Raw genomic sequence first — 23,616 nt, 5'->3', positions numbered from 1 at the left:
TCATATTATTTATCACATTGTCATGCTCTGAGGGTTGTGAATTATGCCACTATTGTAAGTTAATTTATGAATATAACTGAATCAGATTTTTAAAAATCATCATTTAAAATGTGTCTCTAACAATTGATTTCAATGAACCATTGCAGGTTTCAGCATTGGACATGTCTGTTTCCCAATCAGTTTTGTCCCTCTATCCCCACAGGGCTTTATAGGGCCGGTTTAGCAAGTTATGTGGGATTTCAGCAGAACTGGAATATCAAGGGAGAACTTGCCCAGGCCTCAGTGTTTGTGTTCCTCAAGGGGACAACTGCTCCAACCGGTTTTCTAGTGAGAGATGAGAGAGGGGAGGGTGTGGGGCGTTCTCCCTCGCCTCATTCTCCTCTCTTTCTCTTCATTATCGCGCTTTCTCTTCCTCTGTCTCTGTATCATTCAGTCCATCTCTGAAGTCTGAGCAAGCTAAAACGGTGCCCAACAGTGAATGGCTTAAGGAGTTCTCGGCTGCACGAGGTGAGTTACCATTGATTAAGCTCTGAGTTATGGCCCGAGGGTCAGAGTAGATCAGCTGGCAGGTGGGTAGAGTAAGTGCAGGTATGTGCAGCCTGGAGTTTTAGGGTCAGTTACCACACTTTCCTCACACAATGTTAATATAAGGTCATTAACAATATAGCACAAAGTCTATATAGCTAAACATAAAGCTGCTTGTCAGTAATAACATACATTTAATTAAGCAAGCACAATGTACAAAAGTATTTATATGCTTGTGTGTATGTGGGGTGTAGCTCATACACAACTGTAACAGACTGAAGGTTTGAATATAGAAATATCATTACTCAGTCATTGTTATTTACATAAAAGCCACATATTTCTGTAGTTTTAAGTTAAAATATCTTTCGACCAAATAGTTTGCTCTGTGTCACTTTCCACTGATGGTAGCAAGGCAGCTCTGGCATAGCTTTCAATGGCATTTTTTATATGTTGGCTACTCCATTTGTTCACAACAGCATCAGCTGATATTGTGTGACAGCAGTGAAAGAGGTCTTACGACCAAAACTTCCTCTCACAGGTCAAGTCTGGTTTCGATTACAGCAACAGCAATCCTCGGCTGGGAGGTGTTTGAGAAAGGCACATTAAAGCTGCAGCAGTGAGATAGGCAGCCAGATCATTATCTACACAGCCTGTATCTCTCTATAGGAGTGTGGCATTCGGGACTACATATTTTCACAAAATGTGGAAACGCTTCTGTCAATAGTGGAAAAGTGTGATACAGTGGTCACAGAGTTTAAGGATGAATACACTGGTTTACAGTATAACTGCATGGAAATAATAGACACAGTGACAATTTTGTGTGTGTGTGTGTGTGTGTGTGTGTGTGTGTGTGTAATGATTTGGAGACAGCAGAGCAGACAAATAAAGGTAGACAGGTTTTTTCCTGCTCTGCTGAGGTGATCTGAACAGCCACTTGCCTGACGTATCCTGACATGTCGAGAAAGCCTGATCCACTTTGATCAAAATGCAATAGTTTTCATGCATGTATCAGTGTACACGCACAGTGATCATGTGTACGTTCATGAGTGTGAGAGTCAATAAAACAGAGAGCAGAAGTGACACATTAAGGATTTGAGTTTGCAGGGTTAGGGTTAGAAAGTCAAACAGGTGACAAAAAAGTCACCAGTTTGCATTCTGACTTTCAATCAAGAAAACATCTTATGTTGCTTTTGTAGTAACTGTTGCGCAGTTTTTAACTGACACAATGTGATTGGAATACATTTGTAAAGTGTTTGTGTTTTAGTGGACTTGAAACACAAACTACAGATGGAAGTCTCAGACCTGGTGGGACCAGTCTAACAGGTTTCAATCATCCTTGATATAACAACAAAATTTGCTCCTACATTTGTGTAACAGGGATGGCTTATGAAAGTTCAGTGGCAGCAAAGTGTGTGACCATATGGTCCTCATGTCACGGTTCAGAAATAAAGGCTTAAACGCAAGACAAAGAGGCACAAGGCTGGGATGAGTTACAACAAAAATAATTTATTAAAGGCTACACCATAACAAAAACACGAACTAAGGAAGGAGTGACGCGGCACCCAAAGGTAGGGCGGGGAATAACTCAAACCCGCACAAATCAAAAGAAAAGTAAGAAACTAAAACAGACTCGGTACAAACCAGAGCTATCACTACAAACAGGAAAGCAGGATACAGCTAAAGAAACGAGTATAACAAAAAACACTGTCTACAAATGAACTAGACAGGAATGGGATATCATTACTACCATACAAGACGAGAGAGAGCAGGCTTGGCTGTGTCTGCATGCGGGGCTGGAAGGGGAAGGCAGGCGGAGATGATGCGGTGCGGCCGGGTGGAGACAGCGGCGGACAGGTGCAGCTTTCCAAGGGAGAGCTGGGTGAAGCCTCGGCGGAGGAAACGGGAGAACAGGTGGGTCCAAAGGACTCTCCCGTACCGGCTTCAGCTGCGAGACGTGGAATGTGGGATGAATCTTCATTGAAGGGGGCAGCTTAAGCCGGACAGCAACAGGGTTAATGACCTCCTCCACCTCGAATGGCCGACGAAGCGCGGGGCCAACTTCTTCAACTCAACCTGGAGTGGAAGATCCTTGGCCCGGGGCGTAGTCAGGAGCAGGGGAACAGCGACTGTTGGCCTGCTGCTCCATCCTCAGAGAGGCCCGACAGAGGGGCAACCCGAACCTTTCTCCAAGTCTGTTCACACCTCTTGATGAAGCTCTGGAGGAAGAGTTAGACAAAGAATTGTACGCATACTCAACCCAGGGAAGTTGGCTGCACCAGGTCATGGGGTGTTCCGAGGATACGCAGCGTAGGAAGGTTTCCAGTGACTGATTGGCCCGTTCCATCTGGCCATTTGACTGGGTGGTAATCAGATGAGAGACTGACCGTGGCCCCCAGAGCTTTGCAAAAGGCCCTCCACACCTCAGATGTAAACTAGGGACCACGGTTGGAGACTATGTCAGATGGAATGCTGTGAATCCTGAAAACATGAGAGACCAGAAGATTAGCAGTTTCAATGGCTGTGGGTAATTTAAGCAAGGGGATGAAATGAGCAGATTTAGAAAACCAGTCAACGATGTTTAGGGTGGTAGTGTTTCCTTGGGATGGGGGAAGACCCATGACGAGTCCACAGCAATGTGGGACCAGGGTCTCCTGGGAATGGGAAGCGGGTGCAGGAATCTGGAACTGGGCTGATTGGATGTCTTGTTGGGGGCGCAGGCGGAACAGGCCAGGGTGAACTCTCGGGTGTCGGTCTCCATGGTGGGCAACCAGAACCGTTGACGGAGGATCTCCAAGGTGCGGGCAGATCCAGGATGGCAGGCGCACTTGGACGAATGCCCCCACTGAAGAACCTGAGAGCGGGCTGATTCGGGGACAAACAGTCGTTTCGGTGGACCTCCTCCTGGGTCGGGTTGCTGTTCCTGGGCCTGATGTACTCGGGCTTCAACCTCCCAGGTGAGGGAGGCCACAATGCAGGTCTGAGGTAAGATGGGTTCCAGGTCCAGAGGGGACTCTTCTCCTGATAACTGGCGAGAAAGGGGCATCCGATTTGGTGTTCCTGGATCCGGGACGATAGGTGATGGTGAAGTTGAAACGACAGAAGAAGAGGGACCAGCGGGCCTGACGGGAATTTAACCTCCTGGCAGATCGGGTGTACTCTAGGTTTTTGTGGTCTGTCCACAAAATGAAAGGCTGCTGGAAGCCCTCTAACAAATGCTGCCATTTTTCCAGAGCGAGCTTGATAGCCAACAGCTCGCAATCTCCCACATCATAGTTTCTTTCTGCGTGGGTAAGACGTCGTGAAAAGAAGGCACAGGGGTGTAATTTTTGGTCCGATGCAGCCTGCTGGGACAGGACAGCCCCTACTCCAGTGTCCGAGGCATCCACCTCCAGGATGAACTGTCTCTCTGGATCTGGCTGGGTCAGGATAGGCGCTGAAACAAAACGTTGCTTCAGCTCAGAGAAGGCTTGGTCCGCATCAGGGGTCCAACAGTAGGTCTTGGTGGTGGAGGTGAGGGCGGTCAAGGGGGCTGCCACTATACTGTAGTTTCGGATGAATCGACGGTAGAAGTTAGTGAACCTAAGGAAGTGCTGAAGCTGTTTCCGGTCTTCGGGACGGGGCCACTCCGTCATTGCCTCTACTTTCAGCAGGTCCATTTTGACCTCCCCAGACGAGATGATGTATCCCAGCAAGGCCACGGTGGAAGCATGGAACTCACATTTTTCAGCTTTGACGAAGAGGCAGTTCTGGAGGAGATGTTCGAGGACCTGGCGGACGTGGGTGATGTGTTCCTCAAGTAGATTAGAATGTCATCCAGGTGAACGAAGACAAACCGGTTAAGCATGTCTCTCAAGACGTCATTGATGAGGTTCTGGAAGACTGCAGGAGCATTAGTGAGGCCGAAGGGCATGACCAGGTATTCGAAGTGATCCAGAGGGGTGTTGAAGGCGGTTTTCCTCTCGTCGCCCTCCCGGATCCTGATGAGGTGGTAAGCGTTTCTGAGATCCAGTTTGGTGAAGAAGGAGGCTCCATGCAGAGGGGTGAAAGCGGAGTTGATTAAGGGTAGGGGGTAGGTATTTTTAATGGTAATGTCATTGAGGCCACAAAAATCTATGCAAGGACAGAGGGATTTGTCTTTTTTGGAGATGAAAAAGAATCCGGCTCCAACGGGAGATGAAGATGGGCATATGATTCCAGCTGCCAAAAGAAAAGTAAGAAACTAAAACAGACTCGGTACAAACCAGAGCTATCACTACAAACAGGAAATCAGGACACAGCTAAAGAAACGAGTATAACAAAAAACGCTGTATACAAATGAACTAGACAGGAATGGGATATCATTACTACCATACAAGATGAGAGAGAGCGGGCTTGGCTGTGTCTGCATGCAGGGCTGGAAGGGGAAGGCAGGCGGAGATGATGCGGCGCGGCCGGGTGGAGACGGCAGCGGACAGGTGCAGTTTTCCAAGGGAGAGCGGGTGCGTGGATCCGGAGAGCTGGGTGAAGCCTCGGCGGAGGAAACGGGAGAATAGGCAGGTCCAGGAGTGCAGGCAGGAAGGGGAAACTGGAGACAGAGACAGGAGTCAAAAACGGTTTCACACGGAAAACAAGGCTAAAGCTGAGCAACATCAAAGAACTAACTGTTAGTTGTGTTACGGTCCAGGGTTGGGTTGTGGAGAGCATCTGGTTCTTATGGTGGCAGGGGAATGAAGTCGCTCCCCTCCCCGCCGCACGGACCAATCAGCTGATTGATGAGTGGCTGCACCTGTCCGCTCTGCACCCACATCATGCTCCAGCCTGCCAGAGAGAGAGGGAGAAGAGAGAGAAAAAGGGAGAGAGGAAAAAAGGGAGAGAGAGGCTGCCACTATCTGGCCCTTGATGTGGAGGGCGTGACACCTCAGACTGCAACACCCAAGTCTGTTTTAACATGTACAATATTAGGTGGTAATAATACAAACTCAGACATATTTCTCTATTCCATAAGTGAATAAACAAGCTGTTCTCAGAGGAAAATAAGGTCCCAGAACACTGTTTGTAGCTAGAAAGGTGGCAGGGCCTGCGAAATATAAACAAAGTGAAACAGTATGAAATTGTGTTGTCCTTTAACCCTTGTATGTTGTTTGGGTCTGTGGGACCCATTTTAATTTTTTATCAAAAGAAAAATGATACGATTAATTATTTTTTCAAACTTTTTACAGACTCATTGGCCTTGGCTCATTTTCTGTGAAGAACATATATCAGAACACATTTTCAATGACCACACACTGTACACCCCCCCTACACATTTACATTACATACAGGATGTTCAGGTCCACTGGACCCTGGGCGCGTGCGCGTGCATGTGTGTTGTGTTTCTGCCCCTGCCGTTCCCTCACAAGGTTGCATCATTGTTGTAAAATTCAAGCACCAACACCGTCTGCTCTCACATTCCCGCACATTTTACCATCTGTCTTGCGGGAACCAATCTTTATTTAAAACGAGTAGCACTTCATAAATGTGATCTTACAAAGGTAAAGGGCAAATATTAACCATATATGCTGTTTATATTGCTTGTAATTGGGATGAAGTAAAAATCTGTATTTTAACATAAAATTGTTTTATTGTGTTGAATTAAAAACCCAAAAATGCAGCGGGTCCACCAGACCCAAGAAACACTGGCTGAATAACAAAAATATGACCACACAAGGGTTAAGGTCAGTTTGTTTATTCAGTTTATTCAGTCAGGAAAATGAATACAGTTAGTTTATTTAGTTTGTTTGGGCATAAAAAAAATCAGTCAATGAAGATCTTTCTCTTCTCATTAAAACTTCTTCTCTAAAGCTACGTTGTGCACTTTTATATTTTGCATAAGTGCTGGATTTAGGGTGTATAAAGTGTGTACATCTAAAGAGTAAAAATCAATTAAAAAATATTAATTTCAATGTCATTCTATCCATGAAAATATGGAAAAACTGTCTCTGTTGTTGTACAGACTAACTCAAGGTCAAAGGAGAACACCATCGCAATGGAGTGCTTTAACAACCTGCTCCTTAAGCTCAGGGAGGTCCATGAACGAGAAATGGAGGGTAAGTGGAAATCATGAGAGAGAGAGAGAGAGAGAGAGACAGAAGTTGTGATGAAGCTGTAATACAAGGGGTATCTTGTAGAATTTGCAGGAATGATTTCATCAGAAATTATCTTAACCAGATTTGCTGTGTTTTTAACTTCCAGGTTGGCAGGTGAAGATCCAAGAGCTGTCCAACAAAAAGGGCTGGTGAGTGGTATCTTCACCTCCCCAAAGTCTCTAGATGATCATGTTTAGACAACGTTGACAACATGTTCGAGTTTAGCATTCATTAGTTTAGCCTTTGTGGACCAGGTAGGTAGGCATGCTGGTCCTGCGCCTAGCCCCGTGTTTGTAAGGAAACTCATGTTGTAACAAGTCATTCAGTCGGCTACTGAGTCACAAAATCTTGGTTTAACTTTTCTTAGAGCTATTGAAAAATTATGGCAGAAGAATAGGATTTGGATTAGATTAAATAAAAGAGTCTTTGACTCAATTTCTGGCTCATTACCTGATTAGCCTATGATGGACAATCATTGTCCATGTGTCCTAATTTTCTACCTCAATTTTATGCCATTCCAGATAACTCTGTGTTTTGAGCACAACAGGTGCCAATTACTTGTACTGATTTGAGCTGGACTGACATTTCTTTAGTTGATATTGATAATTGTACTTGAGTGCTTAAACAGTACAGTTAATCAAGTAATCAATCACTCCATCAATCAATATTTATTTTTTCTGAGGAGAAATTCAGCTAGTAGTGAGGTGAAAGGTCATAAAACAACAGTAGCAATGAAGTCTCCAGCCATGCTGGCTCTGTGAGGCTAGACTCCAGGTTATATCTGGTGCTTTGAACAAAATGCAAACGTGATGGGAATGCCATTAGTTTTGCAGGTACTGTATATGGTCATAAACATAAGTATTGGACAAATTAAATTATTTCCTAGTCAAGGTACCAGAGGAAAAGTTTGAGGAAGTTATAATTCATTATATTATATTCATTCTATTCAGTAATATTTTTAGTTGTAGTTGCTTTTCATATTAAGGTTACGCATAATTATAAAGTAAATTACCCAACAGTATACAAAGGAGTTCAACTTTGCTCCAAGTCGACCAAATACAACATTAAAGCACATCTTACCTGCAGATGCATCAATGATAATACCCAATAATATAGTAATATAATAGGGACCTTTCTGCATAATAAGTTCTGATTTATCATCTTATTTCTAATGAATTGTAAATACTTGTTCTGTAAAATTTTGAATGCAGGAGCTTTTATAGTGTTCTTGATACTTACATAAATGATCTGATTACATTTTCCATCGCTGGAAAAGAGGTCATAGTGAAAGCTAAAATTTGAATGCAGCAAAAGCCTTGCTTTGTTAAAAGGAAAAAGAATATATGTGATTCTCCAGCCACACTGCCTGTCCTTTATATGTATTATATCTCACTGATCGTACGAAGAAAGACTGAGATGCTGGATGTTGGCATTAAGTTTATTTGTGTGTGTGTGTGTGTGTGTGTGTGTGTGTGTGTGTGTGTGTGTGTGTGTGTGTGTGTATGCATGTAAACAGTGATACAAAGAGAATGGAGGAACTGTTCACCAAAAACCAGCAGATGAAAGAACAGCAGCGATTACTCACTGAGAATATCAAGACACTGGAAAACAGGTACAGATATTACAATCCAATTTTGTTTTGCCATTTGGATTACATCATGTGTAGGTAGCATGTATACATAATGCATTACTTTAGGCTACAGTGTAGTAAACGAGTCAAACCCAAAATGAAAATGCCATTTGCTATCACCAACTAATGCCCAAGGCAAGGAAAGGTAAGGCTTAAAGACAATTTGCATTATAAAAGGCAATTACAGATTATGGTGAATGAGGATAACTTCACCAGTTTTACACATTAAAGTGTGTTCTTGTGAAAAAGCAGTATAAAGCCTTTTGTGTCTCCAGAAGAAGCTGCATGTAATCTGATAAATTGCCCTCAGTGATGTCACTCAGTGGCTAAATTGCGTTCTGGGTAAAGTAGGCACCAGATTTTGAAAAGAAAGAAGAAAGTGTGGAATAAAAAATGTGATATGAGATATCTCTGGTTCTGCTGTATCAATTTGGATCTTTTTTTTTTTTTTTCAACACACACGATACAAAGAACATACAACATGAAGGAGATGTATACAGTCACACCTGTTTCAACATGCATCTTTTTACTAATCTGATTGTTACGAAATAATTCTTCTACATTGTTGATCGTGGTTATAGTACATGCACCTGAACAGTACATATCAAATAGCATGTCTTTTGAACCCCCAATGAAATAAAACCCAAAAAGGGTTAGGGTACTTGAAATTGAAATTGAAAATGATAAAATTCTAATTTTGATTTGGCAATTTTGGGCTAAAAGTAAATGCTTAAACAGCAGCATATCCCCTGAGTGTACTAAAATGAGCAATAGTGCATTTTATTACTTATAAATTCAAACTTTAATTCATAAAAAGAATCCTGTTATTTGTTCTCTCAAATGTTTCTTGGTCTCCCTGTAACAGACAGTTAAATGTGTTTCCAATTTAGTCTACTTAGTAGGTATGTTTGTGATGTTCTGTGGTTTTCTGCTGCTTGTGTAGGCTGAGGGCAGGGCTGTGTGACAGATGTACAGTAACTCAGGAGGTAGCCAAGAGAAGACAGCAGGAATTTGACGCTTCGCAGATACAGAGTCTCCAACACATTTCCCTACTAGGTATTCTGTTTATGTCTTTCCTTCTTATCAGTGATCCCATCAGCCATCTGTTTTTCATCCATCACTTATCTCTTCTAGGAATATTTTTCTTAGCCTTTCTGAAATGTGGTGTTCACCTCCCTCAAATTTATTTCAACATTCTTTTCAATATTCTTCCTTTCCTTTTTCCTTTCCAACTTTGTCATTTATAGCTCTGATAATGACTTGTGGTCTGTGTTGTAGCGGCAGAAATGAACAACCTGAAAAAAGAGAACAACAGACTTAGAGATGAAATTGGAAATTTACGAGCGGCACTTGAGTGAGTATATGGTGTTTAATTATAAAGTATTAACATGAGTCCACTTCTAGCAGAGGCTTTAATCTTTGAATCTTTTTTTTTTCTTCTACTGTATTTTTATGAATAATTTTGTTATCACTCAAGCTGAAGCAATGGTCAGTGCAGTATTTATGATCATTTTACAATTAACAATTTTGCTTTCCAAAATATAAGTACCCTATATGTCAACACATTTTTCTTGACTGACCAATACCATAACAATTACCATAGAAAAGGGATCTCAGTGAAAAGAAGATTGTGGTCCACCTGAATGCAGGTTCTCACACAGTGACCATGTGTTTGTGTGTAGCAGAGGTCACAGTGACCACTCCTGCAACAGCAGCACCACCACAGAGGTCAAACCAAACAGCTCCCCTGACATTTCACCCCCCTCTGGACCTGTGGCCCTGGTCACCATGGCAGCTGACAGGGCCGGCAACCAGCCAGCAGATGGCGATGTTGCAGTCAAAACTGAGGAAGACCAAGGAACTGAAGGTGAGGATGAAGAGGACCTTGAAGTAAAAAGGTTTTGTTTGTTAATCATCATGCTGTCCATCATGAGTTCATGTTTTGTATTTTTGATTAAACAGAAACTGACCACAGACAATGGAGAGGCATGATCAGAAATCACATTGTAAGTTTCTAAATCAACTTTTAAAGATCCAGTGTGTCGGATTGCTAGACACTGGACCATTAAATGTTTGTTTTTAATTTTTGTTTTTTTAAAACATTTTCTGTGTGTGTCAACTTTAATGACATTTTAAAGTTGAAACTGATTTTTATAATACTTTGTGAATGGCTAGCATAATAAATAGGCCTACTGTGTAATTCATCAGTTTTTTATTTGGATGGCCATTATATGGGTGCAGTTGATGTTTAGAGACCTTTACATTGATTAAAACTGACAAGTTATTCCAGAAGCATTTGTGATATTTGTAGAAAATATCTTATCATCCCGACAGCTATCCATAAATCAAATGCTCTGACAAATAATAGGGAAAAAATCCAGTAATTGTGGCTGTCACAGGCCTCACTGGGCCCATCCAACCCAATAGCTGAAGAACAGAACCACTGCAGCAGCAACAGACTTGTTCAGTGGCATAAATCATAGTTTTTGAGCCAAGCTAACCCAGTTAGCACCAAGCACACACCTATCATTAGATAAATTGTCACGCTGGGCTGGCTTTTTGGACTGAGGTACATTTGCCTGTGTTTATATGAGCTGTTAATTTATGTATTTATTAGACTTAAAAAGCTAAGAGTGCTTGTTAAATGTAGCTTACTAGTGCTCTTGACTGTAGCTTTACTGTATACTTAGTGTACACATGTGAGAGTGGTATCAATCTTCTCATCTAAATCTGGGAAAGAGATATTTTTCAAAATGTCAAACTATTATTTTGATTTATGTTATAATGTGATAGCTGCGAGTACTGTTATTTCATTTAATTGCTGCCCTTCTCCACTCTCACAGGACTCATACAAGCCTCTTTCGACTTTCACATCACCATCCTGGAAGACAGAACATAATGTATCCTGTATTGGAGAGAGGAGGTGAGACAGAGGGACTTAGTGTACCAATGTACCCATTTATGGGAGTATACTGTAGGTAATGAGTGCATGAAACAGCTCAGTGATTGGGTGTGCCAAAATTTAAACAAAGGTCAATTCACACCTGCCATTAAATGCGTCGAGTGAACACACTTCCCCGCTGTATGAAAATATACACCTACATCACTCGGACAAAGGGATATGTCTTAAATAGGGCTGTCAATCGATGAAGATATTTAATCGCAATTAATCACAAATAAATCACACATTTCTTACATGTTCTAAATGTACCTTGAAGGGATATTTTTAAGTTTTTAATACTCATCATAATGGGAGTGGACAAATATGCTTGCTTTATGCAAATGTATGTTTATTATTATTGCAACAATCCAAAACAATGACAGATACTGTCCAGAATATTCTCCAGAATAACATCAAAGGTACTGCATGTTCAAATGTATGCTGAAAGCATAACATGGCAAACTCAAACTATACAAGCAACAACAGATTGGCATATTGACCTGAATGAAACAATGTAGTGTCCAACTTTGCACTTGTAAAGGTTAACTAAACAATGTTAACCGGCCTGCAAGCTGTAGCCAGCCACTAGCGAGGGGGAGGAGGGCTCTCTGCATCAGCTGTGTGCTCAGCCAGCAAGCCTTATTTGAAACTCGACGTATTCTGGTGGTAACTCAGTTCACATCGACAGTCAATGTAAATAACTCTGTTCTTGTGGAGAGAACCATCTGGCAGGGCTTTGAAGCTGAACTTGCCATTCAAAAGACCCTTTTCTTTATCTATTTCTGCTCAAGGAGGTTTGTTTCTGCTGCCATCCACAACGTTACTGCTGCATCGCTTCCTGATTTCCCAAACTACGGAGCGGGCTGAGGGTCATAACGTGCGTGCGTTAATCGCGCGTCAAAAAAATGATCGGCGTTAAGAGGAATTTGCGTTGTTATCGCGTTAACTTTGACAGACCCAGTTTTTATACACAAAGAAAGTAACATATTCATGGATAACATTTGCCAGGTTTATACAAATATACAGTTTCTTCTAACGCCACAAGTCTCAAAATTTAGCATTTTTTAAAGGGAGTCTGTCGACGTTCTCTACAGACAACAAAGAGGGCCTATATTAGTTACTCGTTACTACATTTGTTAATCAAATGTGTTGATGTAAAATAAAAAGTTGTTGTAAAATAAATTTGGTGTAAATGATGAAATCAGTTGAAACAGTGTGTTCAAACAGCTGCTGGGAGGTATGACACATTCAGACAGATGCACATAAAAACAGCAATGGGGCGACAAACTGACACTTTAAAAGGAAAGAAACATTGTAATGTATTGTATTTAATGTCAAATTTACAAGAAGGCAATAGTGATTTAGAATTCGACATAGCCATTCATAAAGTTTGTTAAATTTCATGCAACAACTCTTAAAATCATGTTTTTCTGGTCTGGGATATTGCCATTACTAGTGACTTCACATCATAACGTGGTCTAAGTCCAACCACTTTCACCAGTAAATTAATTTAAATATAAAAAGGTATGACAGCTAGCGCACACCCCAGAGAGAGAGAAACTTCATTGTTCATTGTCACTGTCATTCATGAGAGAATTGGTGGGTTTTCCACTGGAAAACATGTTTCTTTCAACCTATTTGTATCATTAATATAAGAAATACTCATTACAGTGAAAAAGTAATATTACTTTGCAAAAACAAGTAGGTCTACTCAAGTAGAATAAAGGTAGTGATCAAAATAACTACTTAAAGTAGAGTACGAAGGTAGTTGAAGAAGTTGAAGAAGTGGAACAGCAATCCTCCATCCCTCCTCAAGCTCTGCTTCTGAAGAATTCTTCATTGTTAACCAGCGGAGAACTGAACCCTAGCAGACAGGTGCTCCGCTCTCCTGTCCCCTCGCGTCCTCAACCAATCAAGAGCAGCCCTGTTACTCTCCCATGGCCCTCTGCTCCTAGGACTGGCCTAGTGTTGCAACCTTCTCCCAAAACAAGCCTGTCACGCCTCCCCAATCTGATCTCAACTGGCCAACATGGCAGCCCTCAAAGGCAAGGTACTAAAAATGACTTGAGTCTTGAGTAAGAAATAAAAAAGAAAAAACACCAGCACACTACTACTACTGTCTTTTATTTGATGTGGATCTGACTGATTATTTCAACCACAGATGATCCTCTTTGGGTAAAGGTAAAGAGCAGAAACCTGTATTTATTTGTGATAAAATGACAAATCATACACCAGGACAATATTCCCAGTTTGTTATATTATTATTATATTATTATGTTTGTTATATTATGATCTAGAAAATAAATGAGCATATTGTATGTCTGCGCATAATAGTCCATGTCTGTTATACCAAAAAGTAAATATGAAGAGTTTAACATGTTTCAGTGTTAAACGTTGTCCAGTATGTGTACAGATATCCCAAGTCCCAGTTCTTATCTCAGACGACCACAGATCATGTGTGACCCCCCACTCTGTCCAATCACATGAAGACAATAATATGAGCGAGGTGGTCACATCAGTCTGTTATCTTTCTGAAAATGTCTCATATCAGATGACTCATTAGACTTCATGTCTTCACTTTTACCTGAAGACCCTCTGTGGTTGAAACATTACATCAGTATTTTGTCTTTGTTTCAAGTGCATAATGTGTCTTTGCTTTTCTCTTCATCAGGCTACACCAATGAGTATGACTAATTTAATGCACACGTTAGCTGGAATATTAAGCTACATTACGGCATAAATCAGGAGTAATAGCAGTTTTTAAGCATGTACGTTGTGTATATATTAAACTTAAACATTTTAACACAATGGACACACTTACTGCTCTCTGTCAGCCAGGTTCTCTGATAACTTCACAACTGCAGTCTACTGCACTGTGCACTGGTAATGTCTCTGTAAATATTAGCAGTCAGCGCAATTTGAAAGCCATAAGACACTTAAAGGATTGACCAGACAATTTAACTCCTGATTATACAGTTCTATAGCACAGATTTTTTAAAATTCTAATTTTACATTTAAAAAAATGTATGGTCTGGTTGAAATGGTGTTAATATGGATGGTCTACATACCTATTCAATCTTGTAGCCTTGTAGTCAGGAGTCTTACAGTTTTTTACACTACATGACTGATTAGTGACATGGGGTCACACACTACAAGATCACACATGATAAGACTGGGTTCAGAAAGCCACTGCTGATGACAGCAGGGGAGAGAGGAAGAGAGGAGTGTCTGCGCTCATTGGCTGTAGCTTGTTCCTGGCTCCCTGACCCCTTTGTTACTCAGTCAGATATTTAGCTTGCTACATATCCAACAGACGTCAGCAACACACTAGCAAGCTGTCCCCGGATCAGCAGGGCCGTAGCCAGGATTTTTGAAATACCGATGTCAACATTCGGCAGACTCCACATGCATCTCACTGGTTCCTTCTCCTGCTCTTTCTCTCTCCTCTCCTCCTGTCTCTGTCCCTTCAACCTCTTCATCTCTCTCTCCTGTCTCATCCTCTGTTGAAATTTTAAAATGAAAAATCTAAGTAAAAGACTGAGTCACGATTACTATAATTTGACCTAATATTTTAATGCCATGTTTAGTCACATTATTACTTATCCATCCAAACATCCAAATAATATTATTGATGGATAATTCAGACTGTGACTGAACATGGCCTTAAAATATTCTGATTCATTGCATGTCCTTTCATTTTTCAGCCTAGGCTACATTTACAGTAGGTTACAGTTTAGCATCTCTATTGGCTATCTGTTGCATCTGTAGGCTCGTTCACTATTTTTCTCATTCTCTTAGCTTATTAGAATTCTCACCTTTCCTCCTCTTTGCCTGATCATCCTCTGTCTTTCTTGCTGCAACAAATGATAACTTGGATTGATGCAGCCTCTTACCACTACGCTGCATCTTTGCTCCGATTCATTTAATTGCCGTTCTAAAAATAGACCTGCAGTCACGTAGAAAATTGCCTCAAAAATTGTCATGAGCCAACTCCTGAAGTTGGCTAACGAATCTTTGACCAATTTCAATTCAGCTTTTGTCACACTGCATTACTGAGCGTGACCAATCACATTCTCATGTATGCAGACAAAAGTGATCCTCCAATCGTATCCTACTTGATTTGACTGCTTCCTTTTACGTCATCGAGATGCTATTGTACTTCATAGGTTGCATATCTGTTTTGGCATTTGGTACCACTTTAAAATGGCTTAATGTCTATTTGACAAATAGATATTTTAACTTCTATCAACAATCATGTGTCCTCATGCTGTGTGGTGTCCTTCAGGGGCCAGTTCTTGGACTAATCCTCTTCTCATTGTACATGCTTTATCTGGGTCATTTGTTCAACTGCTTTCAAGACGATTTGTGTCAGTGCTATGCTGATGATACACAGATCTATTTCTCTGCTGTACCCCATGACCTGAATCAAGTATCCCCCCTCCATGATTGCTTGCCAACCATCTACTATCTTAATTTCCTGACAATTTTGCCACTGCCATTGACGGTTTACTGTCCTATTTCACTCAACTATCAAATAAACAGCAAAAATCCTGGTGTCATTTTTTTAAACCATATATGACTTTGACCATTAGTTACTAAGCTCTCCCAGATCGGTTTTTCTTACCAGCCACGACAGAATCAGCTGGTATTCTCTGCGTGTTTCTTTATGGCAAAATGACACCTATGTAGTGGGAACTAACACAGAAGCAATTTCAAGTATTTTGCCAGGTGAACATGTAAACATATATATAAATATTGACTCTAACATGTAAATAAATTAAAATAAAATGAAATCTTCACATGTAGTGTCTTGCCTTAAAGCAATATGTTCACCAAAGTCAACCTCTTCATCCACTAAATGTGATGCACTGGATGTCATTGTAGGGACATTTGAATCTCTCTCTATCTGACTGGCCTCTGTTTCTTATAACTTAGGGCTCAGAATGTTGAAGAAGTGGAACAGCAATCCTCCATCCCTCCTCAAGCTCTGCTTCTGAAGAATTCTTCATTGTTAACCAGCGGAGAACTGAACCCTAGCAGACAGGTGCTCCGCTCTCCTGTCCCCTCGCGTCCTCAACCAATCAAGAGCAGCCCTGTTACTCTCCCATGGCCCTCTGCTCCTAGGACTGGCCTAGTGTTGCAACCTTCTCCCAAAACAAGCCTGTCACGCCTCCCCAATCTGATCTCAACTGGCCAACATGGCAGCCCTCAAAGGCAGGGTTTTGGGTCTGTCTGGCACAAGCAGAGTACCCCTAAGTCAAATGCTATAGAGCCAACTGTATTGTTCAGGTTGAGGAGTCTGTTAGAACATGAGGAGAGTCAAGCTAAGCCCCAGGAGGAAAAGGAAATCCCGCCATCCAAGGCTGAGAGGGTCTCTGTGGAAGGGCTTAGAGAGGTGCACGAGGGGCCTCTGGATCTATCAGATCGAGGAAAGTCAAAATCTAGCAAATCACAAAGAGATTTTTCGGCCATAGCCTTACAAGGTGTGGAGAGGGTACACAACAGCCCTAACATGGATGTGAAGACAAATGCATTTCTACATGCACCAGTAACATCACCTCATCATGTTGTCCCTCCTTCATCCTCGTCTACACTGCCAGTCAAACAACATGAAGAAGAGCCTACCGCTGACCATAAGCACAAGGTAATTTTAGGCCTTTTAGCGACAAAATTTAAAGGCAAAGACATGGGCGTGATGGTAAAGAGGGGACAAACAGGATTCATGGTATGATGGTCTTGTCACAGCAGGTAATCAAAGATGAGGAGCAGAAAGAGGAGGTGAATGGAAAAACAGACCAAAGCAATGGGAAGAAGGTGCCTGTCCTCACTATATCTTTACGTCCAGGTAAAGAACCTATTCATGTGTGTCTGTGTTGGCATTCATATATTTACTGTGCATTGGTGAATAATAGATTTCTATCATGTTTCTGTAACAGTGATAATGCTAGAGACTCTGAATTCTGCTCTGGAAAAGCAACAATCCTTATCCACAAATGACAAGGTAAGGTGATTCAAGACAGTTTGGCTGTGTTAGTATATGTTTATTTGATTTCACCATTTTCATATGAATACCCTGTTTCTTGTTTATTATCACTTGATATATAAATGTCCTTCTCTTGTAAGCCCCTGTTCTTCCTTTCCGTCATTACAGTCATCATCACCAGCAGTTGAAACAGGAAGCAGCACAGATGAGCAGGATGAGGAGAGTGTGTCGGGACAAGAAAGCAACCAGGGCTGCAAGAGGAAGAGATCATCTGTGGAGACAGAGACCGACAGAGACTCGGACACTGACAGTATGCATCACTTCACATTTCTGCTCTTTCTTCCTTTCCCTCTGAGTTTGGTCTTTCTAAAGCTTTTTGGATTCATAGAAAATTTGTTCCCCACACATTCATTTCACAACAAAGCCAGCTGAGCTTGTGCTGCAGTATTAACTAACACATAGAGCAAAGTGAAAAAACACATTCCTTCATCTAACCTGCCACTCTGTTTTTTTTATCGCCTTCAGATGAGCCTTGAGGCTGAGAATGTCCCTTAATACTTAATACTCCAACTTTGCTCCATCCAGCTACAACAGACATTGCCACATTAGCCATGGGCCGGCTAACGCTAAGTTCAACAGGTTACATTGCAAAATAAACAGTAACCTACAGCAATGTAAAAACTTACAGCTTCGTGGTCTGAACTCAGTAATGATCCATCCTTGAGCTTGAACTTTAAACAAACTATTTGTAAATGCAAATTTATTATTGCATGTTGTTAAAATTGTAAAGACCGAATAATTACTACTATGTATATATTCATTTACCCATATATTCACCATTTCTCAGTTGTTTCATTCTTTTGTTACACAATAAGTGCTTAATAATACTTTTGGAGGTATACATTGATACTAAATTCTGAGAACAGCTCATTCTATTAGTGTAACAAACAAGTGTATGTAGTGTAATTCATCACTGGACTGGACTGGAATTCTGCTCCTAAAAAGACAACAATGTGGCAGGGCAGTTAGTTTAGCTGAGACACATGGGGTCGCGGGGTGTTGCTGCTTTTTATCCCGCCCTTTCGGGGGGTTGCGGGGCTACTGGGGCCAAATCCAGCTCTCCAGCGAAGGCCAGGGAAGGCCTCTGATGGCAGAGGCTGCCTTGCAAGGTGTCAACTGCGCATCAGGAGCAATTTAGAGGTTCAGCATCTTGCTTAAGGATGCTTTGGCATGTAGCTCAGTTCCGCCCAGGGGAGCCGGGGTTTGAACCAGTGACCTTCTGGTGGCTGGTCACCTGCTCTACCCACTGAGCTACAGCCAAGGGACAAGGGTTATAACTTGAATGCACAGTATTTTAATCACGCACACGACCAACTCTGGAACATGGAAATCTTTCCCATTTTTACCATGCATCCTTTATTAAGATTAAGATTAAGATTAACTTTATTGTCCCACAATGTGGGAAAATTTGTTCTGGGCCATTCGCCCATGCTGCAGCCACAAGTAACACAGAACATGCAATTACACACAATCACATACAATAGATATGCACATCTATATGATACAAAGTGCCAGAGAGTGCAAAAAAACATGGTGCATTGAAAAAATGAATAAATAGCACCAAGTAAAAAGTGCTAAGTGCTTTATGGCCTGAATGCGGCATTTATACTTAGCATACGGACATGAGAGTGGTATCAATCCTGCCATCTAACTCTTGTTAAGAAAGCAAGTGAGAACTTTTCAAAGAATGTGAAAACTCTTCTCTTCTCTGAAAACTTTTCTTTTCGATGGCTTAAAATCATTGCAATCAAAAGGACCATGTTTTGGAAATGAATTACCACTTAACTGATCTCATTCTTAAGTGTTGTCCCTCTATTGACTTCCTTCTGTTCAGTCTTTATGAATATAAAAGTTGGCATCATAAAAATCTAATTTTTCCTGGTTGCTGTCTGCCACCACCAAATTAAAAATTTAGAACAATTTCATTTCTTTTCTTCACAGACATCCAGCAGGAAAGGAAGATCAAGATCACACTCAGAACTGAGGAGAAGAGTCCAAGCTAAATACTAGGATAACGCATTCATTTGGTGATCTCACTTAAAGCTGCATTAACTGGTTATTTTAGTACTTGGGGACAGCACAACAAGCTGTAAACACAACACTGATGTGTCAGCCCTTGACAACGGTGTGAAAAACAAAGGCCAACCAATTAGCAATCAACGAAGCATGTTAACATCCAACAGACACGAAGACATCAAGATTAGCATTTGAAGTTGTGTTTGCATCCACAACTGGAAAAGTGGCTAACTTTGTCTGTCTACTGTTTGTTGCTGGACAGGTAGCATATAAACTTGGTTTACCAGAGCTTTTTTTAATGGAAAACAGCTGCCTGCTGAATGTGAATCGCTACAATAAAGTTGTGGCCCCTTTAAAGCAAAACAATGAGCGGATAGATATTAAACCTGTACATAGAGCTCAGGGCAACTGTGGAGTTGAATGACCGATTTATTTCACATTACACATTCACATTACAGTTCAATCCATAATATAATATATACAAATGTGAGTATGGCAGCTTTAATATGGAAATAATGATTACAGCTACAAGTTTCCATGTGGCACTTTTAAACATCAGGGTTTTTTCTGCCTTGGGCTCCAGCTTCCTCTGATGAGCTTGAACAAGAAGCCAATAGCAAATATAAAGGCATGAGAAAATAGCTAATATCTGTAAAAAAAATAAAATAAAATAAAATAAAAAAATAACATCAAATGTGGTTGAGATAATAATAAGTATTTACAGTTTGAAGTTCCTCCCTACTTCATGTCTTTGCATTTGAAAAGCAGAACACAGTGCCTAGTCTCTGTTGCCTTAAAGCAATTTCTTTTTAAACCAGAAAACAATTTACTTTTTCAATATTATTGTTACAGTTTAGCAGTTTTAACACTAAATAGAGGTAGATGACACAATGTAGTGATCAGTAGAGACACTCAAAGATGGCCCTCTTCAGAGAGTGGGTGGGCCTAACGGTCCTGGGCTCACACACTTGTGATTGTCACTGTTTAATGTTGTAGCTGCAAATGCATTTCCTATTAAAACTATAAGAACCTAGAGACTATGCAGGCAAGACAAGAGGTAGAGCTGAAGATTCCTCCTTGACTTGATAGTCTCATTACTGCCTAGAAAGCGTCTATAGACTGTTTCTGCTGAGACAAACTCTTGCTTGCTCTTGTTTGCTCTCTCTTGTTAAAAGTCAATCTAGCTCACTCAGCAGTCGACCTCTCCCTCTCCCATGGATGAATTGATCTGCACAAGCCATAGCAAAAAGGTTTCAGTTTTATTTTTGCACAATTTGAGCAATATATCCACATGTGCTGCTTGTTATAACTGTAAACTGTTGCGGGGGGGAAAAAATGTCTCTGGATTGTAAATGTTTTAGACAAAGATTTTAAAAGTGTCCTCTTTCTGCACTTTCACCGCTGTTCCCCCTTTCTGAAACAATAATACAAGGATAACTATCCTTTTTTCCTTGTCTTAGACAACAAACCAAACCGTTTTTGAGTAGCACCTTCTTATGTCTAAAAACTTAATTCTTCCCTGCTAATATTTATCACACACTATTATAGTTTCATGTAACATACACTAGGCTATTTACTTATTTAGCTTTCCTGGCATTGCTGTCACTTCTATTTTTGTCACAGAGCCAACCCTAGCACCCCCCCCACACACACACACACACACACACGCACAAACACACACACACACACACACCCTACCCCCATCTTTCACCCTGTCTTAAGTGACTAACAAAGAAAAAAGAAGAAGAGAAAAACAGGTTCCTCTTCCTCTTTTTCACTTTCAGAATGCACCAATTTTGCAAGTATTAACTTTCCACTCACAGCTGTGAAGGCTTGTGGTAAACTGGGTGCATGGAGGCGATAAGAATTCAGTGACAGAGTCGTTTAAATGTCTTGTAATTTTGTGATACAGCACTGTAAAATCATTATGTCCATTTCTGGTAACTATATGAAATATTTGTTATGCCTTAATCAATAGGCGGAATCAACCAATATTTACTCTAAACATGCCATTGTTGTTATTTTTCCTTCTTTTCTTTTATTAAAACATTGCACTTTTTATTCTGGTTGTGAAGACCTGTGCAGTCCCAAGGCTGTTAAATTTTTTTGATGTTTCCATCATCTCTCTTATGCCATTAGAATGCAATAAGTACAGTACTAGGTCAATGGTCAGTGCCAAATAGCCTCTCCCTGCCATTCACATCTCTCTGTTAATTAAAATGTGATTGACTGTGCCTGAAAGTGTGTATGTATATATGTGTGATTCCTTTTACAGTATACTAATCTGTCAAGCTAAAGTTGTGTTGTCATGTGGTCTGAAAAGATATTTTTATTTTTTAGAGTGATGTAAGGCTCTTAGAGACTGTATGAATGCACTTCTTCTGATGCTGAAATAAATCTCTGTTCCTCACAAACTTTATTTGTAAATCACCTTTCATACAATATTGCAATGAAGAAATGATATGCACAAGTGCTTCAAATAAAAAAGACATAGAGAGAACATAAAAACAGAGACAGTATGCCATAATTAATACAGACTAAGACAGAAATCAAATCCACTTGATAATAACAGTAAAAACTCAATACCATGCTATCAAACCAGTCCAAAGCACAACACCTGTCAACATGCTCACGTTCGGACCCATGACTACTAGAGGTGTGAATCTTCACTGGCCTCACCGTTCGATTACGATTCAGCTGTCAATGATTCGAATGCAAAACAAATCTCGATGCATGCATCTCAGTGTATGGCACCCTTAATGAACTATATTCCTGCACATGGCTAGTTTTATCATATAAATTCCCCTTTTTTTCAGAAATCCTTCCAATAACCAGACTACAGCAGTTGACAAAATAAAAGCTGCATCTTTTCACTACATATACATTACAAAAACAAAATATTTATCCATCTGCAGTGCCTTACACGTTTGTTATAGTATATAGTACATATATTGTTCAATAATATCATTTTCACATAGCAGCCTTAAGATAAGGCATTTATTGACTGTGCTGCATACACCCCTCTCATCGATGCAGAATCTTCCACATCCGCATCGCGATGCATCTTATAATCTAGTATGACTACTAGTAGTCATTGCTTCATTGAGTACTCATGGGTCAGACCACGGCCATCTTCGAACTCTGCTTTCATTTTGATCTAAACTTGTAGTCTGTCTGTAAACTTTCATGACTGCGTCAAAACTAATGTGGGCCAGGGGCGTTAAGTGTGGGGGGCCACCCCCTGAAACTAAATCAGATTAAGATGTTTCAGACAAGTTGGGACAAGGGCAAGGCAAGTTTCTGTATGGAATATTCCACAGGTTCATTGGTAACAAGTGACAGTATTATGATTGGGTATGAAAGGGGCATCCTCAAAAGGCTCGGTCATTCATGAGCAAGGATGCACAGTGCTACACCACTTTGTGAAAAGCACAATTGTATAAAAGTTGTTGTTGTAAAAGTGTTGTCAGTAAACAGTTCATTTGCGAATGTTGCATTCTGTTTTATTGACGGTGTACACAGCATCCCAACTTTTTTGGAATCTGGGTTGTAGTTCCTACAAGAAACAGCTCTTATATTTTGTACTGTCATACATCTCTGACACACTGGGTGAATAATCCTTGTTGTATGATGAGTGTTCTGGGAAAAACATTAACATCATGAATGGGACATTATGCAAAATAGTTGTGGTTTGATGATCATGGATGTAATAGTGTGATGTGATAAAGCTTTAATGTTGCAGGAATTCCTCTCCATGATCAGCATCCTGTAAAACCTAATCCTAAATCCAATTTACACAAAGAAAGTTTATTAGGTAGAGCTACAATCATGTAACTAAAGTCAAAATAGAGTCTAAATAACCAATGTTTGCAACGCTGCAGAGCATTTCACCAACTTCAAAAGTCCTATATTTGCTCTGGTTGCTCATATTTAAGGATAACTACCGTTTTTTACAACCTGGACCTTATTTCTAGCAAAATATATGATCAGTTACTCACCCAGATAACTTTGGTGTCATTTGGCGTCGTTCGGACAAAATTAGATCCAGTGTAACGCCGATAGATCCATATAACGCGAGTGACGGGGCATCGACACACAGTCTCTATATAACGCATTATCTGCCACGAAACTAGTTCATTTCACCAATATTTTGTTACGATATGCTAGTGCTATTCCCCTCTGAGTCCGGGCTCGTCTGTTATCAACATCCGGGGTCTGTAGGTTGACCTACTACCTCTGACCTGGAAGATGTCGTCTCTGAGCTGTGCGTGCACCCGCGACAGCCCGGCTTGTTTACCTGTAGCTGCTACTGCTAGTTTGACCCCGGATGTTGATAACAGACGAGCCCGGACTCAGA

At 40.8% G+C, this 23,616-nt stretch overlaps 1 protein-coding gene across 1 annotated transcript; it reads left to right on the top strand.

The window, feature by feature from the left end:
- Window positions 1-427: 427 nt before the first annotated feature.
- Window positions 428-19,892, top strand: rbbp8l (retinoblastoma binding protein 8-like). The gene is made up of 14 exons (XM_084366487.1): window positions 428-507; window positions 6,497-6,590; window positions 6,736-6,778; window positions 8,146-8,241; window positions 9,203-9,315; window positions 9,538-9,613; window positions 9,942-10,126; window positions 10,222-10,265; window positions 11,103-11,182; window positions 16,136-16,844; window positions 16,946-17,045; window positions 17,137-17,201; window positions 17,352-17,493; window positions 19,185-19,892. The coding sequence occupies exons 2-14, from the start codon at window positions 6,530-6,532 to the stop codon at window positions 19,244-19,246; spliced, it is 1,776 nt and encodes a 591-aa protein (XP_084222613.1). The 5' UTR covers window positions 428-507; window positions 6,497-6,529; the 3' UTR covers window positions 19,247-19,892.
- The last annotated feature ends 3,724 nt before the right edge of the window (window positions 19,893-23,616 follow it).

The sequence above is a fragment of the Pagrus pagrus genome (assembly GCF_965226575.1).
Source record: "Pagrus pagrus genome assembly, chromosome: 11".
In the NCBI taxonomy this organism is placed as follows: domain Eukaryota; kingdom Metazoa; phylum Chordata; class Actinopteri; order Spariformes; family Sparidae; genus Pagrus; species Pagrus pagrus.
Note: the sequence above shows the minus strand (reverse complement) of the source record. Positions and strands in the feature narration are given on the sequence as shown.